Here is a 19,451-nt window from a genome sequence, read left to right on the forward strand (position 1 = left end):
GCAGGACATTATGAATGAGCCTGTGATCATGAACTCAGGTTCCACTTCCTTTTACACATCTGGACATCAGTTTACTCTTGATTCTTGATTTTCTTAATAAATTCTAATATGAAATAGTCTTGTTCTATTAACGGATCACTTTTTACTGATTTCTAACATTTAAAATCCCAGGAGATCAGCAGTTTCTGAAAAACTCAAACCAGCCCATCTGATACCAACAAACCATTTCACTGTGAAAGTCACAGAGATCAGACTTTTACTCCATTCTGGTGTTTGCTGTGAACTTTAACTGAAGCTCTTCACCTAAATCTGCATGATTTTATACATTGTGCTGCTGCCATTTGATTGAAGAACTGGATAAACGTGGATCTGATAAAAAGCGACACTTATTTCACTTGCCAAAGTAACTTTGTAAGTTTATTTTTCAGGGTAATATGTGGTTTGTGGGAATTAGTGGGAAGTCAGTCGGTTAGAATTGAGCAATAACTAACTTCTTTAGCAAAAACAAGTTTCTGTGTCGAGTTGAGTAATCAGTAAGAAGCCTCTTCCTCTTTCCTCTTCACAAATTTCTGTGAATCCTGCAGAGCTGCAAGGACTTAACCCTTTACACACAGATACGTGAGTATTAAACATACCTATATGATGGAAATCTTTTTCCACTAATCTGCTATTAACTGTTACAGCTGTGAAATCTTACTGTCCACTGGTCAGGTCTTCTGTCAGTGACTTTTAGAGGAAAGGAAAAAAATGCAGTAAATCTGAAAAACTTTCTGAACAACTGGAACTGGTATAGTGATGCTAATTAATGAGCCTCAGGTGAGAGAGTAGTGTAGTTTTGTGCCTCTTTAGCACTAGCATGACGTTTCAGATGTTTTTGCCTGTTGTACCACAGCAATGTGGAAATTATTATAACTTTTATTTATTAATAAAATAATGAAATCCAGCACCTTGCTGCTCTCTGAGCTCTCAGTCCTTTCAAACTGAATAAAACGGTGTACATTGGAGCAACAAGTGGAGCCAAAGCATGTGAGTGACAATAAATAAACACCTAAATAAGTATATTTTAATCACCTGACTGTAGTGTAGCTTTAAGGGAAACAGGAAATAAATCTTAAAATGAATTTAAATAAATATTTCTTTATCCTTGTTATTTATTGTCATGACTGATTTGTTTGTTTGTTTGTTGGGAACATTAAGCTTGTATGGCTGTTTTTTTTTATCTAAAGTGATTAGGGATGAATCAGGATATATTCAGACAGCTGAGGGTTTGATCAAGAACATCACCAGGGCAGATTGGTTCCACTGGGATTTGAACTCATGTCCTTTTGATCTGTAGCTCAAAGCCTTTAACACTCATTCATTTTCTCCTCAAATTTTACCATCTGCCAAAAACCCTAACATCAGCTCACTCTCTTCTAGTAGACACAAAGCAGGAGGGTGAGGACAAACAAACTGTGTCCCAGAGTCGGATCTCACTCAGTCAGTCAGGTCATGGATTTCGTTTGAAGTCTTTAATAATCGTCACTTTTCATTCTTTGAGGTCCGACTCTGACATGGGAGCCGTCCTAGCCGTGGTGGTCGAGGTGGCTGTAGCAGGAATAGCTGCCGCGGCTGAAGCTGCCTCTACAGAGGCTGTCGCTGCTCTGGTGGAGGTTGGAGTGGAATCTATTGTGGAGGCCGGAGAAGGTGCAGTCACTGCAGCAGAGACGGCGGCAGAAGGCGCCGCAGAGGCAGCGGCCGAAGGTGCATCCGAGGCAGCGGGTGAAACAGCAGCTGAGGTGGAATCCAGTACAGCGGCCGAAATCACAGCCAAGATTCTCTCCTACATACCCAAACTCTGCAAACTTATAAAGGAAGCTTGTGCCATCGACGCCGTATTCAGAGCTGCAAAAGAGGTTTTAAAATTGTTCTTGAGTGATCCTTCAGTGGAGGAAAAATACAAGAGGCTGCAGGTAGTTGTGAAAATTTTAGAAACGCTCAACGAGAAGATGAATGAGATCACCACGTGGCTAGAGGACCACAAGAATGACTCTGTAGTACTGGAGGGGATTGATGTTCCCCTGGAGTCAGGAGTCCTGGCCAAATTCTTACAACAACTCTCTGTGGTAATAGAAATTTCCAAAAATTTACCTTCAAATATCTTGAAATGAAACATATGAATCTCCTTAAAATTATATACACAATCCTGTGAGTTTATTTTACCTCTAAACCACCTGCTGGTGGTGAGATGTTTTTACTCTGGACATCTTCTTATTTGTAGATGCACAAAATACCTCTGTTCAGCAGTTTCTACTGATCTTCTTCTCACCACATGCACATCAGACCTTTTTCTTTATCTGCTTGACTATTAGTGACTACATTAAGGCCTGCAGGTGTAACCTGTCCTCCAGAGCTGGCTGAACATGAAGATACTATAAATCTTTTATCTTTTGTATATTTCAGGCTCTGGGAAACATGCAGAGACTGGCAGATGACATCAACACGCTCAACCAGAACAAAACACCAATTAAAGATGCCCAGATTACCACCATAAACCGCAGCATGATCCGCATTGTATCAACATTTGAGTCTCTCACCCAGTTCAAAGAAGAAAAACAGAGCAAAATCGCTGCATTGGCATCACTTCCTGTCATTTTGAAGGAAGTGGAGGAGTGGAAGCATGAGCTGGGATCTGACGCTGGTCCGACTCTCGATCTCTTACATCTGCCCATGTACAAACATAAGTAAAAAAAACACACACACACATGGACTGTCCAGAAGCAGACGAATAAAACTGTGTCCTGATTCAGTATCAGTGTATAACCAAGTCTGATGATTTTATTGGTCTCAATCAGCATGTTATCAGTTATATTATATATCAGTGCTGTTAGAGTGAACGAGTTGGATTAGGTTAAGAAGTCATTGTTTTAATGCTCTGATTGTGGTACAGTTTTCAGGAAAATTTGGCCAAAAGAGAAATAAACTCAGTCTGAACAAACATCTTCTGCAAACACAAATTCAGTGCTAAATGCTAAGTTACAGGGGTCCAGTAATTATTTTAATAGATATTTAAAAAAAACTACACCTTACTATTATTTGAGAAATGATTTACACATGAAGAAAAAAGCAGAAGAAAAAAATCCCTGGTAAGAAATGAATGCTAACTAACTGTGTGTTTGCTTCATGCTTGCACTTGTTGATGTAACTGATTTGGCTAATTGACTAGTTACTAGTAACTAAGTGTGAAGCTAACACATCTTAACTTGCTAGCTTGTTACTCTGAGTTGTGTGTAGCCTGTTAACAGCTGAAAGTGTTGAAAAGCTTTAATCCCATACTGTACTGATGAACCAATAAAGAAACTCAAATCTTTTATCATGCTACTGAGCCTCATGGTATAATGTAATTAGCTTGGTGTGAGTGGGCGGGGTCCTGAGTAAGATGTTAATTTGCATTCCAAATGTTCAATGGCCAAGTTAGTGATAAAAAAGGTATTCATGAAGCTCATGTTTACTAAATGCTAAGGTAGGTGGCAGAGCCCCAGTCGAGGCTGACTAGAATGAATGTGAGGATGAGGGCCGTAGTGATGGGGTGTAGCAGGAGCAGCAGGGCGTTAATCAGTGGGACTGGTCATGAGGTGATAGTCAAACTCAGAATAAGAAACATCATCACTGCTGGAACTCAAAGCTATATGGTTGATATGGTGGTGGATAAGAGTACCAGAAGATGACCTAGACATTATGTTGGGTGATGGAGATGACCGTGCTCACGGGGAGTGGACAATCCAGTGGCAGAGACCGAGAAAAACAGACATACAATATATAAAGTTTAGAAATGATTCATTAAGTACATATCAGCACAACATTAACAATATAAGCACACATACAAGATATATGCATTAAAGATTACAAAAATTACACCTGTTCATGAACACAAACACACTCACACATAACCACAAAACACACACACACACACACAGCTATGTAGGTGAATTTAGAACTTGGAAAAATATATAGAAATTAGTAAACTGTGTAAACATTATGACTAAAAGAGAAAAGTAATACTAATACATGATGAAATTGTCCCAAATGGTAGTATAGCTCAGGGAAGATCTGTTCAGCACGGTGTCTGAGGAGAGAATGCTGGAGAAAGTCCTTAAGAGGTTTTTTACAAAGCAAATGATGGAGGTGGAAATATTGGGAAAGCAAGAGGCCTAAAATCTAGAATCTAATGGGAATCTAAAAATGAGAAAACCGGAAACAATGGGAAATTAAAAAGCCGGAAAATGTGAGCAATAATTCAGATCATTCTGGGATGTCTGATTGCTGACTTTTTGCAATGAACTCTTTTTTTAAACTGTTATTGGTTTTCTCCTCCATAGCTCTTGTGAGTATTATTTTTTCTAAAGTGTTAGAGTTGAAGAGTTTGATAGAAGTGTTGTGAATTCACCGAAGCAGGTCAGGTTTTATTGGAGATGAGAACACACTGCAGTGGCTCTGTTGTAATCGAGTCCAGTGAAAGGGAACAAACGTTGCAGTTTTAAAGGCCTTGAGTGGGCAGGCCTTGAAGGTGTGATAATACAAAAGCCTAGAAGTGGTGTTTTTCCAATTCCACCAAGCTGACCTACAATTTTCTTGATATTTATCTTAATCCAGTCCTATATTATAACTTTTTATAGTACCTATAATAGCTGATAGTGTCTTATAATATTCTCATTCAAAACGCTTTTTATATTGCAAATTTTGTTTCCCAGAACACCCACCTCTAGCCGGTGAGCCTATTAGTGTTCGGGTCTCAGACACAGTCTCCCAGTTTAAATGTAGATTAAAGACATATCTCTTTAGCCTGGCATACACTTAACACATCCCATAACCCTGTGCTCCAGTACATCTCATTAAATGCAGATTATCATCTAGTGCTGCTAATATCATGAACAGCAGCTACACTAATTCCTTTCCAACTGTTCCTCTTTTTCTACCCATCCCGAGGGATCAAGAGATTGTGCCAGCTCCAGTAGACCTTCAGAGAGAAGAGGTCAACCCTGTGAGGATCCTGAGGCATCCAGAGATGGACCAGCTACAGCTGGGTTCTGCTTCATGAGGATTTGGATATTCAAAGAAACGCTGCCAGCCCTATGAGGACAAGGACCTCTTAATTAATACACACACTAACATTCTACATCACACTGTAGACTGTACATAAATGCAGAAAGGACATTGTTCATATCACTCTCCGGTGTTTAGAATAATTTATAATCACACTCTCCGGTGTTTAGAATAATTTATAATCACACTCTCCGGTGTTTAGAATAATTTATAATCACACTCTCCGGTGTTTAGAATAATTTATAATCACACTCTCCGGTGTTTAGAATAATTTATAATCACACTCTCCGGTGTTTAGAATAATTTATAATCACACTCTCCGGTGTTTAGAATAATTTATAATCACACTCACCGGTGTTTAGAATAATTTATAATCACACTCTCCGGTGTTTATAATAATAATTTATAATCACACTCTCCGGTGTTTATAATAATTTATAATCACACTCTCCGGTGTTTATAATAATTTATAATCACACTCTCCGGTGTTTAGAATAATTTATAATCACACTCTCCGGTGTTTATAATAATTTATAATCACACTCTCCGGTGTTTATAATAATAATTTATAATCACACTCTCCGGTGTTTATAATAATTTATAATCACACTCTCCGGTGTTTATAATAATAATTTATAATCACACTCTCCGGTGTTTAGAATAATTTATAATCACACTCTCCGGTGTTTATAATAATAATTTATAATCACACTCTCCGGTGTTTATAATAATTTATAATCACACTCTCCGGTGTTTATAATAATTTATAATCACACTCTCCGGTGTTTATAATAATAATTTATAATCACACTCTCCGGTGTTTATAATAATTTATAATCACACCCTCCGGTGTTTATAATAATTTATAATCACACTCTCCGGTGTTTATAATAATTTATAATCACACTCTCCGGTGTTTATAATAATTTACAATCATCATCTCTGGTGTCACCCAAATGAGGATGGGTTCCCTTTTGAGTCTGGTTCCTCTCAAGGTTTCTTCCTCATACCATCTAAGGGAGTTTTTCCTTGTCACAGTCGCCTTCTGTTGCCTCAGGTTTGAGATTGTGTCTAAACATTTAAGACTGTTTGCATGTTTTTTGTTTCTTATGTTCTGTAAAGCTGCTTTCAGCCAATGTTCATTATTAAAAGCGCTTTATAAATAAATACATTGAAATTGAAATAGAAAATTGAAATACTCTTAAACAAAGCATTGAATTCCCCAGAGTCGACACCAACTGTCAGCTAGTTCAGACTTCCTGATCACCGTCTGCTTTGGTCACCCTTAGGTGGTGAGAGCTGGGATATGTAAATAATTACTCAAAGAGCACTGTATGTTAGAATAGATTTTAGAGTGACCTCAATTGACCGTATACCCCGTGTCATGGTAAAAAATATTACAATACCTTTATGGAAATTTTGGTACATCAATAATTGGTCAGATGTCTATAACTATAACTGCAGGCTGGAATGCCATAGAAACACAATTCCACTTTCTTCTGATTCTTTAAGTAAAGCTAAGTTCAGTGGATTTTGTGTGTTTAAGCCCGTATGTTAAACTCTGCCATATTGAATTTTCCACCATTTTGATTTTTTTTTTTTCAGTAAGTGTTTTTCTCCATCATCACCAATCTGGAACAGCGGGATCATGAGACCAGCCTGAAAAACAGGAAGTGATGTCATCTCTCAGCAATTTCTTTTGATCATTTTGACCAAACTTCATACATCACAGAAGAACCCCATAATTAAAGTCTTAGAGAAGATTTGTCAAGTTTTAACTGTAATTTTTTCAATTTTGCAGAAAGATTTAGAAAGTTTCTCTGGAGTACCTTGAAGATGGAGAGTGTTCTTAATGTAAAAAAAAAAGTGATTTCGCAAACAGTAAATCAGCCATTTATTGAATTTTAACAAAAACATTTCTCCCTTCTCCTACCTATCTTGTAAAGGAATATCAGGAGATGAACCTGAACACAACAGATTTTTTATTTCAAATCCAAATCCAGCAAAGAGGAGGAAGGAAGATGTGAACCACATTTTATAGATAACTGAAGCACTTCACCTTCCAAAATGCTTCATCTATTAAAAAAGTTTTACATTTTTTTTCTTTTAATGATTTTTGAAGTGCTGAAATGAGCAACACAAACCTGTTTCACTTTAAATCTCAAAGATATTTAGAGAAGTTTTCATCTATAAACCTGTATGAAAGTGTATTACATCATCACCAGCGTTTCAGTCACTCTGTAGTGTACTGAAGAGTTTCAGGACCATGAGACAGCAGGGCTGTGACCCGTCTCTGAAAGTTCTGGCTCTGCAGTATTGGGTATAAAACCACAGTCTGAGGAAGACCTTCGTTCTCCAGTAAGTGATGGTGCCAGACCTCTCTGATTGGTTGAGCAGAGCTCTGAGTGTGTATGTTTACTAGAACCACACTGAGATGTTCAATGTGTGCATCATGGCATCTGGGTTTGACACATAAAATATCACTTCCTGCTTCAAAACCGTTACACGACATCATCAGTGGACATCAAGAACATTTCAGGAATATCATTTTTTTGGTACTTCTTGACAATAATTTTGATGGGTGTCCTCTTCTATGCAGAGCTGTGGTCATGTTGAATGCCGTCCATTTGTAGATGATTTGTCTTACAGTGGAGCTGGAATCTTCTGGAGATGGTCCAGAACCTCAGACTGATGGACTGTCACCATCCTTATCCTGATGTCCTCCTTTCCTCTTGGCTTGTTGGTACCTTGGCACAACCCCTTTTCTAACGATGTCTAATTTGATTGGTTTGCTTAATTGAGTAATTAAGCACCCAAATGTCTTTCACCTGAATCTGTTATCCATGTGACATTACCAGTGCATCTGGGGGTTCACTTACTTTTGCTCATACACTAATGTTTTTTTTTTTTGGCTTCTCACACAATTCCCTAAACAAACACATGCAATAGATAAACATACATCTGATATTTAATATATAAAAAACTGGTGATGATGAAACCTGAAAATCATGGTAAAAAAACAACAACAGAAAACTCACACACTTTCAAGCAGCACTGTACACCATCATCATTTCATAAAGCAGCATCGTGCTCCATATCCCTGGACATGGAGGTGGTAGTGATTAGATGCTGCAGCTCCAACCGAAACCACATTGATATTCAGTCACACTGCACCACTGTGTGTGTGATGTTACTTAAATACCCCAGAAATTCACCAACAACTTTTTATCTCTTTATTCTCTCTCTTTAAGTTAATAAGGCTGAGAAAGTTACTGAGAAACTGCAGCAAACTGGAAACTCCTTCCATAAACTTCCCATTAAACAAACAGGAAACTTTAACAAACATGTTCTTTAATCTGTTTATGTGGAGTGTCTACATGTCCTACATGTCCTACATGTCCCTGTGAAACTGTAACGTATTAAATGTATGAGTTCATTAATATTATAATAACACACGTGACATCAGGAACCACACTTAGTGCTGCGCTATTATAGAAAATAAATCCACACCTTCTAAGAAGTGCAAAACACAATAACTAATTCGAAAACACAAGGACGAATCAGACAAAGAGGAAAAGTTCGGTATAGTTTCTGAATGGATTTCTTCCATCTGATTGGATGAGACATCTGTCACTCAGGATACACAGGAAGTAAGAAATTGTGTCTTGTACATGTGTGGAGTCCTGCCTTTACTTTAAACCATTTTATATCTTTTAAAGAAAATAACAAACATATATTTATCTTTATAAGAAAACAGAGTTCTTTCAGCTCTACTGTGGTGAAGGACGTTCATATGGTCAGTGTGATGTTGGATATACTGGTAGTGTATCATGGAGTAAAGATTAGTTTATCTCTAAAAACACACCTGAAGAACGCAGGAATGTTGGGAAGAGCAAACTATTCCAGATTAAAGGATATAAGGAGCGCTATAAGAGCAGAGCTGTGTTCATACACACACCAATCCACCTTCTACTGCTGCAGCTACTGCTGGACTTCCTGCAGATCCTGAGTGACCGATGTCTCGTCCAATCAGAGGGAAGAATTCTATTCACAATCTATACCTACCTGTTCCATTTTGTCTGACAGGGCTGATATTCTGCTTCTGAACATCTCGAGACTCCATCATGTTTCACTGAGAGTAAATTTCATGGAACTTTAAATATGGACTAATGTTTCATTCTTTAATAAATAATCAGCTGTAATTCATGACAAGTTTCTGTGGTGTAAAAAGAATAAGACACGGTGCTGTTCTGCTACATCAGGATGATTTCTGCTCTAATATCTCCATCATTATTATAAATGGTTTCTTCACACACATTTCCCCTGCAGCACAGAGGAGTAAAGGTCCAGTACTGAGGCTCCAGAGCAATGACAAGCTGCTGTTGAAGCTTTTACTAGGAACCTTGACCATAGTTCTCTTTTTCTTTTTAGCTTCAGTACTTTTTTCTTAAAACCTCCTGGACAGTGGAGGTCAAAGGTCAGTCATGTGGACTACAGCCACACAGGGTGAGGTTTATATTATAAATCATTCAACACATTATCATCTGTTTAAATGATATCTTCCATATGAACAGTTACAACCTGATACTGAAACAGACTCAATTTAAATACAACATTTGAAGATTTTTTATTTAACAGTTGTGACACAGTTTCATTTCACACATCTGATATTTAGATATTTGTTCTGAAATATTCAGGTTCTGAATTCTGAGCTACTCTGGTGTTCCCTGCTAATGAAAACCATTCCCACAGCATGATGCTACCACCATCGTGCTTCACCATGAGGATCTCCTCAGTGATCACTTTCTGATAAATGTATGACTTTTAGTCAGACTAGAGACATTTTTCACAATTGATGAAACCTGAGCAGCTTCTCCCATCTGAGGTGTAGATCTTCAGCACTTTCTGAGTTATCCTTGGCCTCTTCTTTCTATAAATAATCTCCTCTTTACCCACTTGCTGATTATTTGCCTCCCGAGTATCCCGAGTCATATCTGTTCCATATTCTTATCATTTTTACTTCATAGTTTTAATGTGGCTCTGTAGGATGTTTAAAGTTTTGATATTTTTGAAACTCAAACCCTGGAAACCTGAAACAGTTATACAGGAGGAGATTCTGAGTCATGTGCAATGTGTGTGACATGGTCTTACACAGGAGAAGAGCTCAGGTCAGATACGGATTTCTCCTGAAGTATAATCACAGATTTGTTTAAGGTGCATCTGTCTGCTTATGTGTAAAGGAATCTTTTTGATGATGATCTGATTCATTCAAAAACATGGCTGCTTCTAGACCAATCAGATTTCAGTATGCATTTGACAGGATGAGCAGCGGGCTATCATGAAATCTGAATGCTAGGTTTAGCTCATGACGTGCTGATGAACTGATGCTCACTCAGATTGGTCACTGGGGGGCGCTAGTCATATTTTTGCTAATAGAAATGAGCGCAACTCTTACAAAATGTGTTGTTAGAGCTGATTACTGAGCTCAACTCGTATAAATCTGACACTTGAATGATTTCAATAATCACATCAACAATATGTGAAACTACATCATGGACTTTTGCCAAATTGTCACTTACAGGGTGTGAAAATATTCAGGACAGTGTTAGGTTTGTAAACAGTCTGACTTTCACAAGTGGACAGAGCCGGTTTACTCAAACACCACAGAATTATCTGAATCAAAAAGTGCAACAGTAGCTCGTCTGTTGGATCAGATCACACGGGCCAGCCTTCTCTCCCCACGTGCATCAGTGATCCTTGACCGCCCATGACCCTGTCACCGGTTCACCACTGTTCCTTCCTTGGACCACTTTTGATAGATACTGACCACTGCAGACCGGGAACACCCCACAAGAGCTGCAGTTTTGGAGATGCTCTGATCCAGTGGTCTAGCCATCACAATTTGGCCCTTTTGGTCAAACTCACTCAAATCCTTACACTTGTCCATTTTGATGTTAAACAGCATCTCATTGCTTTGTTCTTGTACTTATCACTGACAATAAAGGTATATCTACTGTATCTTATAATCAGCTGATTTTGCTTCACTCTATTTAACTTTGATTTTGAAGCTTGATAAAGTTTTAGTAAATCCATGATGCCTGTATTCTGTGTGTTCCTGTCTTTAATACATCTCCTTCAGTGTGTTTCAGATGTATTATACAAATACTGTTATGTTCCTAATAATTAAAAAAATAAAAATAATTTACAGGTAATTATAACAGTTACATGTTATGTGCTTATTCACTCTGCTGGGAAGCACAGACCTTTTAGTTAATTAAATTGAGTAAAAATGAAATCTTATAATTATTTATTTATAAGTTTATTTTAATCTTTGCATTTTTTATATTTTATTTTTTAGCTTTTCATCTCCCTAAACTCTTGTAGTTTAATTATATTTTCTGTACGAGCTGTTTAATTTTTTTTTTTTATTATTATTATTATTATATTTAATTAATTGATTGTACAGCACTTTTAAAAAGTGCTCTATAATAAATACATTATCTTCTTCTTCTTGTTATTATTATTATTGTTATTATTATTATTGTTATGTTGTTGTTGTTGATTTAAAGTTGTAAATTTTAGATTTTTTTTATTTTAATGTACTTTTTATATTATTAATAAGTTGCTCTGTGATGACGCAATAAGCCACGCCCCCTCCCAGTCCTCTGCTCCAGTCCGGCTCCATGATGAAGGACTTGACAGTTTTCTGATCTTTTCTCTTCCTCTCTTCACATCGTTGAAAAATGGCTGATGAAGTAGAGAAATCTCCCCTGCTCTGTGCGGAGGCTGAGCTTCACCACTCCTCCATGGCAGACAGTGAGTCTTATTCGGATTGTTTACAGGATTTTATTAAAGAATTAGTGAAGTGCATTTCAGACACAAAGCTGCGTCATTACTTCCGTATTCTAACATTCAGTGCGTTTTATTGTGTGTGTGTGTGATTGTACTGTCTACTGCCTCCTGATAATGACTTTATTCTGTAAGGAGATCATACAGACTTTTATTTCTCGTGCCTGATGAGTCACTTTCACGCGATGTTTACTAAAGAATCAGAATCGGTTCAGATTTGGTTTCAGCGCAGCTTGTCAACGGCTTAAACCCGACACTTTTAAATAAATATCCACATTACTGCCGCTATTCAAGCGCAATTCGAGACAATTATGTCATTAAATGATTTAATTCTCTTGGCACCCCTACAGAAAAGATCAGTATTTGTAAACAGAGCGCTATTTCCGGGTTCTGAAAGACTGAGTCATTTAGATTGAATCACTGAGTCACTTAGATTGAATCACTGAGTCACTTCAGACTAAGCTAGTAAGTTACTTAAATTGAAACACCGAGTCAGTTAAGCCTCGTTCTCACTACAGGATTTTAAGCCCGATTTGTAAATTAATGAGCTGGCCGACAGATCGGTCTGTGATCGTGGGAAAATCAGCGGGTGTCGCAGACAAAATCCAGATATCTGACATGTTAAATATCTGGGACGGTCGGCCGACTCCACATCACGTGGTGTCAGTTGTAGCTACGACCTCCAGCCAATGAGAGAGCAAGTCAACAGAGTTGAGGTCACCGGAAGAAAAGCAGCAGCAGCAACATGGCTTCAAAAATAGTGTGAACACAACATTTATTTTAATAAATTAACATTTATTTAGAGCGAGACTCCTGCCGACGTCCATTTTCAAAACAAACCTCTACAGAAAGTCTCGCGTCATTTCCGGATCCACCTGTCGCGTGTGTTTTCGTGACAAAACGTGGTTTGGGGACGGCGTCGAGGCGTTGAGTGACAAGAGTTGTTGTCAGATGGTGTGGTGTGCGGCGCCCTCTTGTGGATCATTTATGAAGCGTCGCGTAGTGTGAACACCACAAGGACAAAAAGACATACAGTGAAGTCATGTAGTCTGAACAGAAAAGCGATCTGCCGATGGTTAAAGTCCTGTAGTGTGACCAGGCCTTAAGCGTGAAGCACTGAAGAACGAATCATTGACTTGAATCAGGACTGAAGTCTTAAATCATGACTTAATCACTGAATCAGATTACTGAGTCACTGAGTCAGTTAGACTGTGATTCAGTGAGTCTGTTACACATTACTGTATAATACTCTATTTGACTGTTTGTAAATATTTTAATATTTCGATTGACTAACTGGTTGTTTTTTTCTTAAACCACAAACAATTAAAGAGAATAAACTATTATAACTATTATAAACATGAGAATCAGTAAATAACTGAACTAAACTAAATTTACTCTGACACAGTTTATATGTTTGATATTGTTAAAAGTAACATGCAATAATAACATCCTTAAACATTTTATTTACATCACATTCAAATTTAGATTAAACATCATTTTACTAACATTGTAGAATATTGACATTAAAGAATTATTTCATCAGAGAGAGGAAGCTACATCATTAATTCATTGTACAGTTTTTTTTTTATTGTCATTGTAATAACTTTCACTGTTTGTAGATATTAAATAAAACTTTCTCCATTTTTTCCCTTTCTTTCTCATCTAATTCATCTTTGTTTTGTTTTTTTCAGATGTCCCGTCTGCTCCACCCTATCATGCAGAGGCTCCTCCTCCATACTGGGTGGTTCCAGCTGTTGGCTCCGCCTCTCTGTGCTGTGGCGTGTGTGGAGCTCAGATTGCGCTGAATGCTAACAGAAGCCAGTATATAGTGAAGTGTGGGGTTTGTCAGGAGGCCACGGTTAGTCTGCTGATTATTTTCTGATATTCCCATCATCACCATTCCTGATAACAGTTCCCAGTTATTTGACCAGTAAACACAGCACTATCCCACAGTTCTGGACTCTGATTGGTGGATCAAGTGTTTTTTTACTGTATCAGCATCATAGGTACAGAGAACTCATGGAGGGTCAGTTCCCTGGACGACCACTAGGTGGTGTTGGAGTGTAGCATGGTCCTCAGACTGGATTTAACAGAATTATTCAAATTTACTGCTATAGAAAACTGTCTGCTATATAAAAGTAGTGAAATAGTGCTAATGCTATTGTTTTTCTTTTAAATAGAGTTTCAGTGTTTATTGGTTATTCTGTAAGGATTTACTGTAACTTACTAAGATTATTATTTAATATGGACGTGCAGTATTTATACTTTTATTCTGTATTAGGACTGTTTCACTTTCTTACTGACTTTATTTAATCTTTTACTATCATGGTCTCTCTCTCTGTCTCTCTCTCTCTCTCTGTATCTCTTTCTCTCTCTATCTCTCTCTACCTCTCTGTCTCTCTCGTTCTCTCTCTCTCTGTATCTCTTTCCCTCTCTATTTCTCTGTCTCTCTCTGTATCTCTTTCTCTCTGTATCTATTTCTCTCTCTCTCTCTCTCTCTGTATTTCTTTCTCTCTGTATCTCTTTCTCTCTCTCGCTCTCTCTCTCTGTCTCTCTCTTTCTCTCTCTGTCTTTTACAGACATTACAACTCTGTTAGCATGTATGCTACAAGCTACAGTTTAAGGTTACACATTTGGGCTTTAACAGATTTTATAAATGTGTTGTGTGTGTGTGTGTTGTATGTGTGTTGTGTGTGTGTGTGTGTAGCCCTTGAGGAGTCCCCCTGCAGGAAAGAGGTTTGTTCGATGTCAGTGCCATTGTCTCCTGATCTGTAACATCTCCTCTCAGAGAGTGGCGTGTCCTCGTCCTCAGTGGTAAGGAGAGAGCGAATCCAGTTGTTTTCTCCTGTGGTGGTTGACGTGTGAATCAGATGGAGTTATAATAGTGTGTGTGTGTGTGTTTGTGTGTGTGTGTGTCTGTCTTCTCAGTAAGAGAGTGATGGAGCTGACGGGTTCAAGCAGTGTTGTGGTGCAGGGTTACGGGACACGAGCCATCTGTGGCCACTGCAGCCAAACCTTCCTGGTGATTCCATCATTATCTTATACTAGAGTTTTACAGAGTTACAGCAGATTTATAAGAGAACTTACTAATACACAGCACTGGATTACTCTGAACATTTCCTGGACATTTACAGTAAATTTTATCGGTTTACTGAAAAGTTTCCAGGTTTACTGATTTACAGTAATTCCCTAAAAAGGCCCTAAACTGGACAGTTGTATCAGTAAATCAGTGTTCTACTCAGACATTAATAATAATAATAATAATAATAATAAAGATTATTAATAAAGGAGTAAAAGTATGCCTTCTTGCCCCAGTCTGAAGATTCTCTCTGTACTTTAGGGACCTCGATCAGGAGAAAAGCAGCGTGTTCGATGTCCTCACTGCCGTGAAGTGTAAGATACTGAACCTCTGAGTTTTTGTTTTTTTACACAACTTTACATGTATTTTTTTTAAACCTGTAAAATATCCTCACACTGGGGTTTTAAAGCAATAGTTCATTCCTGGATAGAGACATGTCGTGAAAATGTAGAATGCAGTATTTACAGTGCAGATGGACAGATGTAATGATTTACAGTTTTTAAATCTGTTCATCTGTAAATCAATATTTTGAGTGCAGATTTAAAGGCAGTACAGATTTCAGTAAAGTTTACAGAGCAGATCTGCTGGATTTGTCTTCAGTGCAGATTTGCAGATGTCCAGCGCAGCAGTGTAAAGGTTTGTGTTTGTCGTTGTCAGGAGTTTTATTGGACAGGACTACCCCATGAAGCGCTGTGTTTACTTCTCCCTGCTGGCCGTCTTCTTTGCCGTCATCGCTGGAGGACTGATCGTGAGGAAGATTTTTGTTTCCACTCTGAACAGTGCGAGTGTATTTGTGTAAAATGTGTGTAAAGTGTGTATTTGTGTGTAATGTGTGTGGTTCTCCCACAGGCTGCCACGGTGAAGGAGGCGAGGGATTACAACGCCGTCTACGCTCTCTGGACATTTTTGGTGCTGTTGTGTTTGGGCTGTGCGTGCGGAGCCGTGTACTGGGCTCGGATTAAAATCAGCACACCTGTACAGAGTCCATCTGTCTGATGGCCAGTGGAAGACATCTGAGCATCCAGGATGTTCTGTCAGGCTCGAGAATCAGGTGTTAGGTTTCATCAAGAACTTCATCAGTCTAATGACAAACTCTACTGTTTAATCATGTGTAATGCTTTCCATTTTAAAGAAGAAAATGATCAATAGTTTATAGAGTGGAGTCAAAAAGGTGGGATTTAAATAAAATACAATAAAATGAAATAGATTGAGATAAAGGAGGTGGAATAAAATAAGGTACAATGCGAATGGCTGTGTAAAATAGAGTATGGACACTCAAGTGGACTGACCAGTGCAAGATAAACACTTATGAAGGTTTATAACGTGCATTAATGTGAAAATTATGCCATTGTAGCCACACGCTAATTATCCAGATGCTAGCTTTAACAGATCTGCAGACTGACTGACTTTGTCTTTTTAATCATTTCTAATGTTGAATTTGTTGATTCTACATTTTAACGTGTGATTGTTCAGAATCAGAAATAAATTGATCAGATTTAATGAATGATCTTTAGAAATTTCTATAAATAAATCCGATGAGGTTTGTATTGTTTACATTAATATATATTTGAGCAACAACAATAAAGAAGTCATGATTTTTTAACTGTAATGGTGATGTCTGATGTTTAATTGTAATCTCTGTTCATCTGTTTTTTGTGACTGAGGAAGCTGAGTCTGTGCAGGAGGAAGTGAGAGTTAATGGAGGATATACCTCTGCTCTGTTGTGTGTAAAGGAGTCGATTCTTTGAATTTTTTATAGTAAAGCACTGAGCCCTGACTGGAGACACGTCTGAATTGAAATTTTTCCCTTTTATTCAGAATGTTGTCAAAGCCATGTCTCCTGCTGTGTGTGTAATAAAAAAGCTTCAGTGGAAATGTCTTCTCAGTATCTGAATGAAGGTATTTGACTCTCGGTTTTGTGAATGAATCAGTATGACAGAGAGAATCTGCTGCACTGCTGCAGACTGATTAAAACTTTAAAACTATTAGAGTAAGATTTCATGAAGGTTTCAGACTTAAGCAGAATAATTACAGCTCTAAAGATCACACACTCTGTTCGGTTCAGAAAAGAAACAGAAATGATTCGGTTTGGAGTCAACTCTCATAGTGAAATGAGTCAAATGAAAAATGACTCACTGAAAAGAATCAGAATTAAGGTCACTAAGATAAATACAGTATCTCACAGAAGTGAGTACACCTCTGACATTTGTGTAAATATTTTATTATATCTTTTCATGTGACAACACTGAAGAAATGCCCCTCTGCTCCAATGTACAGTAGTGCGTGTCCAGCCTGTATAACAGTGTAAATATACTGTCCCCTCAAAAGAACTCCACACACAGACATTAATGTCTAAACCGTTGGCAACAAAAGTGACTCCACCCCTAAGTGGAAATGTCCAAATTGGGCCCAAATTGTCAATATTTTGTGTGGCCACCATTATTTTCCAGCACTGCCTTAACCCTCTTGGGCATGGAGTTCACCAGAGCTTCACAGGTTGACACTGGAGTCCTCTTCCACTCCTCCATGATGACATCACAGAGCTGGTGGATGTTAGAGACCTTGCGCTCCCCCACCTTCCGTTTGAGGATGCCCCACAGATGCTCAATAGGGTTTAGGTCTGGAGACATGCTTGGCCAGTCCATCACCTTTGGTCTGAGCACTGACCGGCTGACCCCCCACCCCTTCAACCTCTGCAGCAATGCTGGCAGCACTCATACGTCTATTTCCCAAAGACGACCTCCGGATATGACACTGAGCACGTGCACTCAACTTCTTTGGTGGACCATGGTGAGGCCTGTTCTGAGTAGAACCTGTCCTGTAAAACCGTTGTATGGTCTTGCCCACCGTGCTGCAGCTCAGTTTCAGGGTCTTGTCAATCTTCTTATAGTCCCGTCGCATTCACACCAGTCATGATGAAATGCTTCGAGAGGCTCGTCATGAGGCACATCAAAACACAGCTACCATCCTCACTGGACCCCTTGCAGTTTGCGTATTGTCCTAACTGCTCCACGGACAATGCCATCACCACAACCCTCCATCTGGCCCTCACACACCTGGACTGTAAGGACTCCTACGTTCGAATGCTGTTCATAGATTTCAGTTCAGCATTCAACACAATCATCCCTCAGCAGCTGATTGAGAAGCTGAGTCTCCTGGGCCTGAACACCTCTCTCTGCAACTGGATCCTGGATTTCCTGACTGGGAGACCTCAGTCAGTCCGGATCAGATCACCTTAAGTATAGTTTAAGTATAGTTTAATTTTTTTTAGTTTAATTTTAATTTTTAAATTATAGTTTAATTTTTTTTATCTCTATTTTTAGCTCTATGTTTGTCTGCGTCTCTGTACTTTGTCTGTGTTCTGTGTAGCACCTCTGGTCCAGGAGGAACGTTGTTTCACTTCACTATGTACTGCATCTGATATATATGGTTGAAGTGACAATAAAGCTTCTTTGACTTTGACTTTAGTATCTCCAGCACCACCACACTGAACACTGGAGCTCCTCAGGGCTGTGTGCTCAGTCCACTGCTGGTCACTCTGCTGACTCACGACTGTGCAGCAATGCACAGCTCCAACCACATCGTCAAGTTCTCCAATGACACGACCGTGGTGGGTCTCATCAGCAAGAACGACGAGTCAGCGTACAGAGAGGAGGTGCAACATCTAACAGCCTGGTGCAGAGCCAACAACCTCTCTCTGAACGTCGACAAGACCAAAGAGATGGTTGTTGACTTCAGGAGAACACAGAGTGACCATTCTCCGCTGTCCATCGATGGCTCCTCTGTGGAGATCGTCAAGAGCATCAAATTCCTTAGTGTCCATCTGGCGGAGAACTTCACCTGGTCACTCAACACCAGCTCCATCACCAAGAAAGCCCAGCAGCGCCTCTACTTCCTGAGGAGGCTGAGGAAAGCCCATCTCCCTCCCCCATCCTGACTGTGTTCTACAGAGGGACCATGGAGAGCGTCCTGAGCAGCTGCATCACTGCCTGGTTTGGGAACTGCACCGTCTCGGATCACAAGACCCTTCAGGGGATAGTGAGGACAGACACACACCCCTCACACACACTCTTACACACCCCTCACACACACTCTTACACACCCCACAGACCCCTCACACACACTCTTACACACCCCACACACCCCTCACACACACTCTTACACACCCCACACACCCCTCACACACACTCTTCACCCTTCTGCCATCTGGAAAGAGGTACCGGAGCATTCGGGCCTCACAACCAGACTGTAACAGTTTCTTTCCTCAAGCCATCAGGCTCCTCAACACCCGGGACAGAACCGTACAAAACTCTCTCTCACACACACACACACACACACACACTCAGGACTGAACTGTACATAACTGTCTGTCTCTCTCACATGCGCACACATACACTCACACACATAACTTATATTGTTCGATACTTATTGCACTACCTCA

The 19,451-nt window shown here is 39.1% G+C and overlaps 2 protein-coding genes across 3 annotated transcripts; both read left to right on the forward strand.

Annotated features, from left to right (window-relative positions):
- Window positions 1–460: 460 nt before the first annotated feature.
- LOC131365109 (uncharacterized) lies at window positions 461–3,350 on the forward strand. 2 transcript variants are annotated; one of them, XM_058408730.1, is made up of 3 exons: window positions 461–618; window positions 1,541–2,105; window positions 2,443–3,350. In XM_058408730.1, the coding sequence occupies exons 2-3, from the start codon at window positions 1,554–1,556 to the stop codon at window positions 2,725–2,727; spliced, it is 837 nt and encodes a 278-aa protein (XP_058264713.1). In that variant the 5' UTR covers window positions 461–618; window positions 1,541–1,553; the 3' UTR covers window positions 2,728–3,350. The 2 variants fall into 2 exon arrangements, with proteins under 2 accessions (XP_058264713.1, XP_058264714.1); XM_058408731.1 differs by lacking the exon at window positions 461–618 and having other exon boundaries at window positions 1,523–2,105.
- Window positions 3,351–11,737: 8,387 nt separating this feature from the next.
- LOC131365255 (type 1 phosphatidylinositol 4,5-bisphosphate 4-phosphatase-like) lies at window positions 11,738–16,613 on the forward strand. The gene is made up of 7 exons (XM_058408961.1): window positions 11,738–11,898; window positions 13,623–13,789; window positions 14,639–14,745; window positions 14,860–14,953; window positions 15,272–15,324; window positions 15,668–15,758; window positions 15,860–16,613. Exons 1-7 carry the CDS (start codon window positions 11,826–11,828, stop codon window positions 16,004–16,006), a joined length of 732 nt encoding a protein of 243 aa, XP_058264944.1. The 5' UTR covers window positions 11,738–11,825; the 3' UTR covers window positions 16,007–16,613.
- Window positions 16,614–19,451: the final 2,838 nt, after the last annotated feature.

Source organism: Hemibagrus wyckioides, linkage group LG14, assembly GCF_019097595.1.
Source record: "Hemibagrus wyckioides isolate EC202008001 linkage group LG14, SWU_Hwy_1.0, whole genome shotgun sequence".
NCBI lineage: Eukaryota > Metazoa > Chordata > Actinopteri > Siluriformes > Bagridae > Hemibagrus > Hemibagrus wyckioides.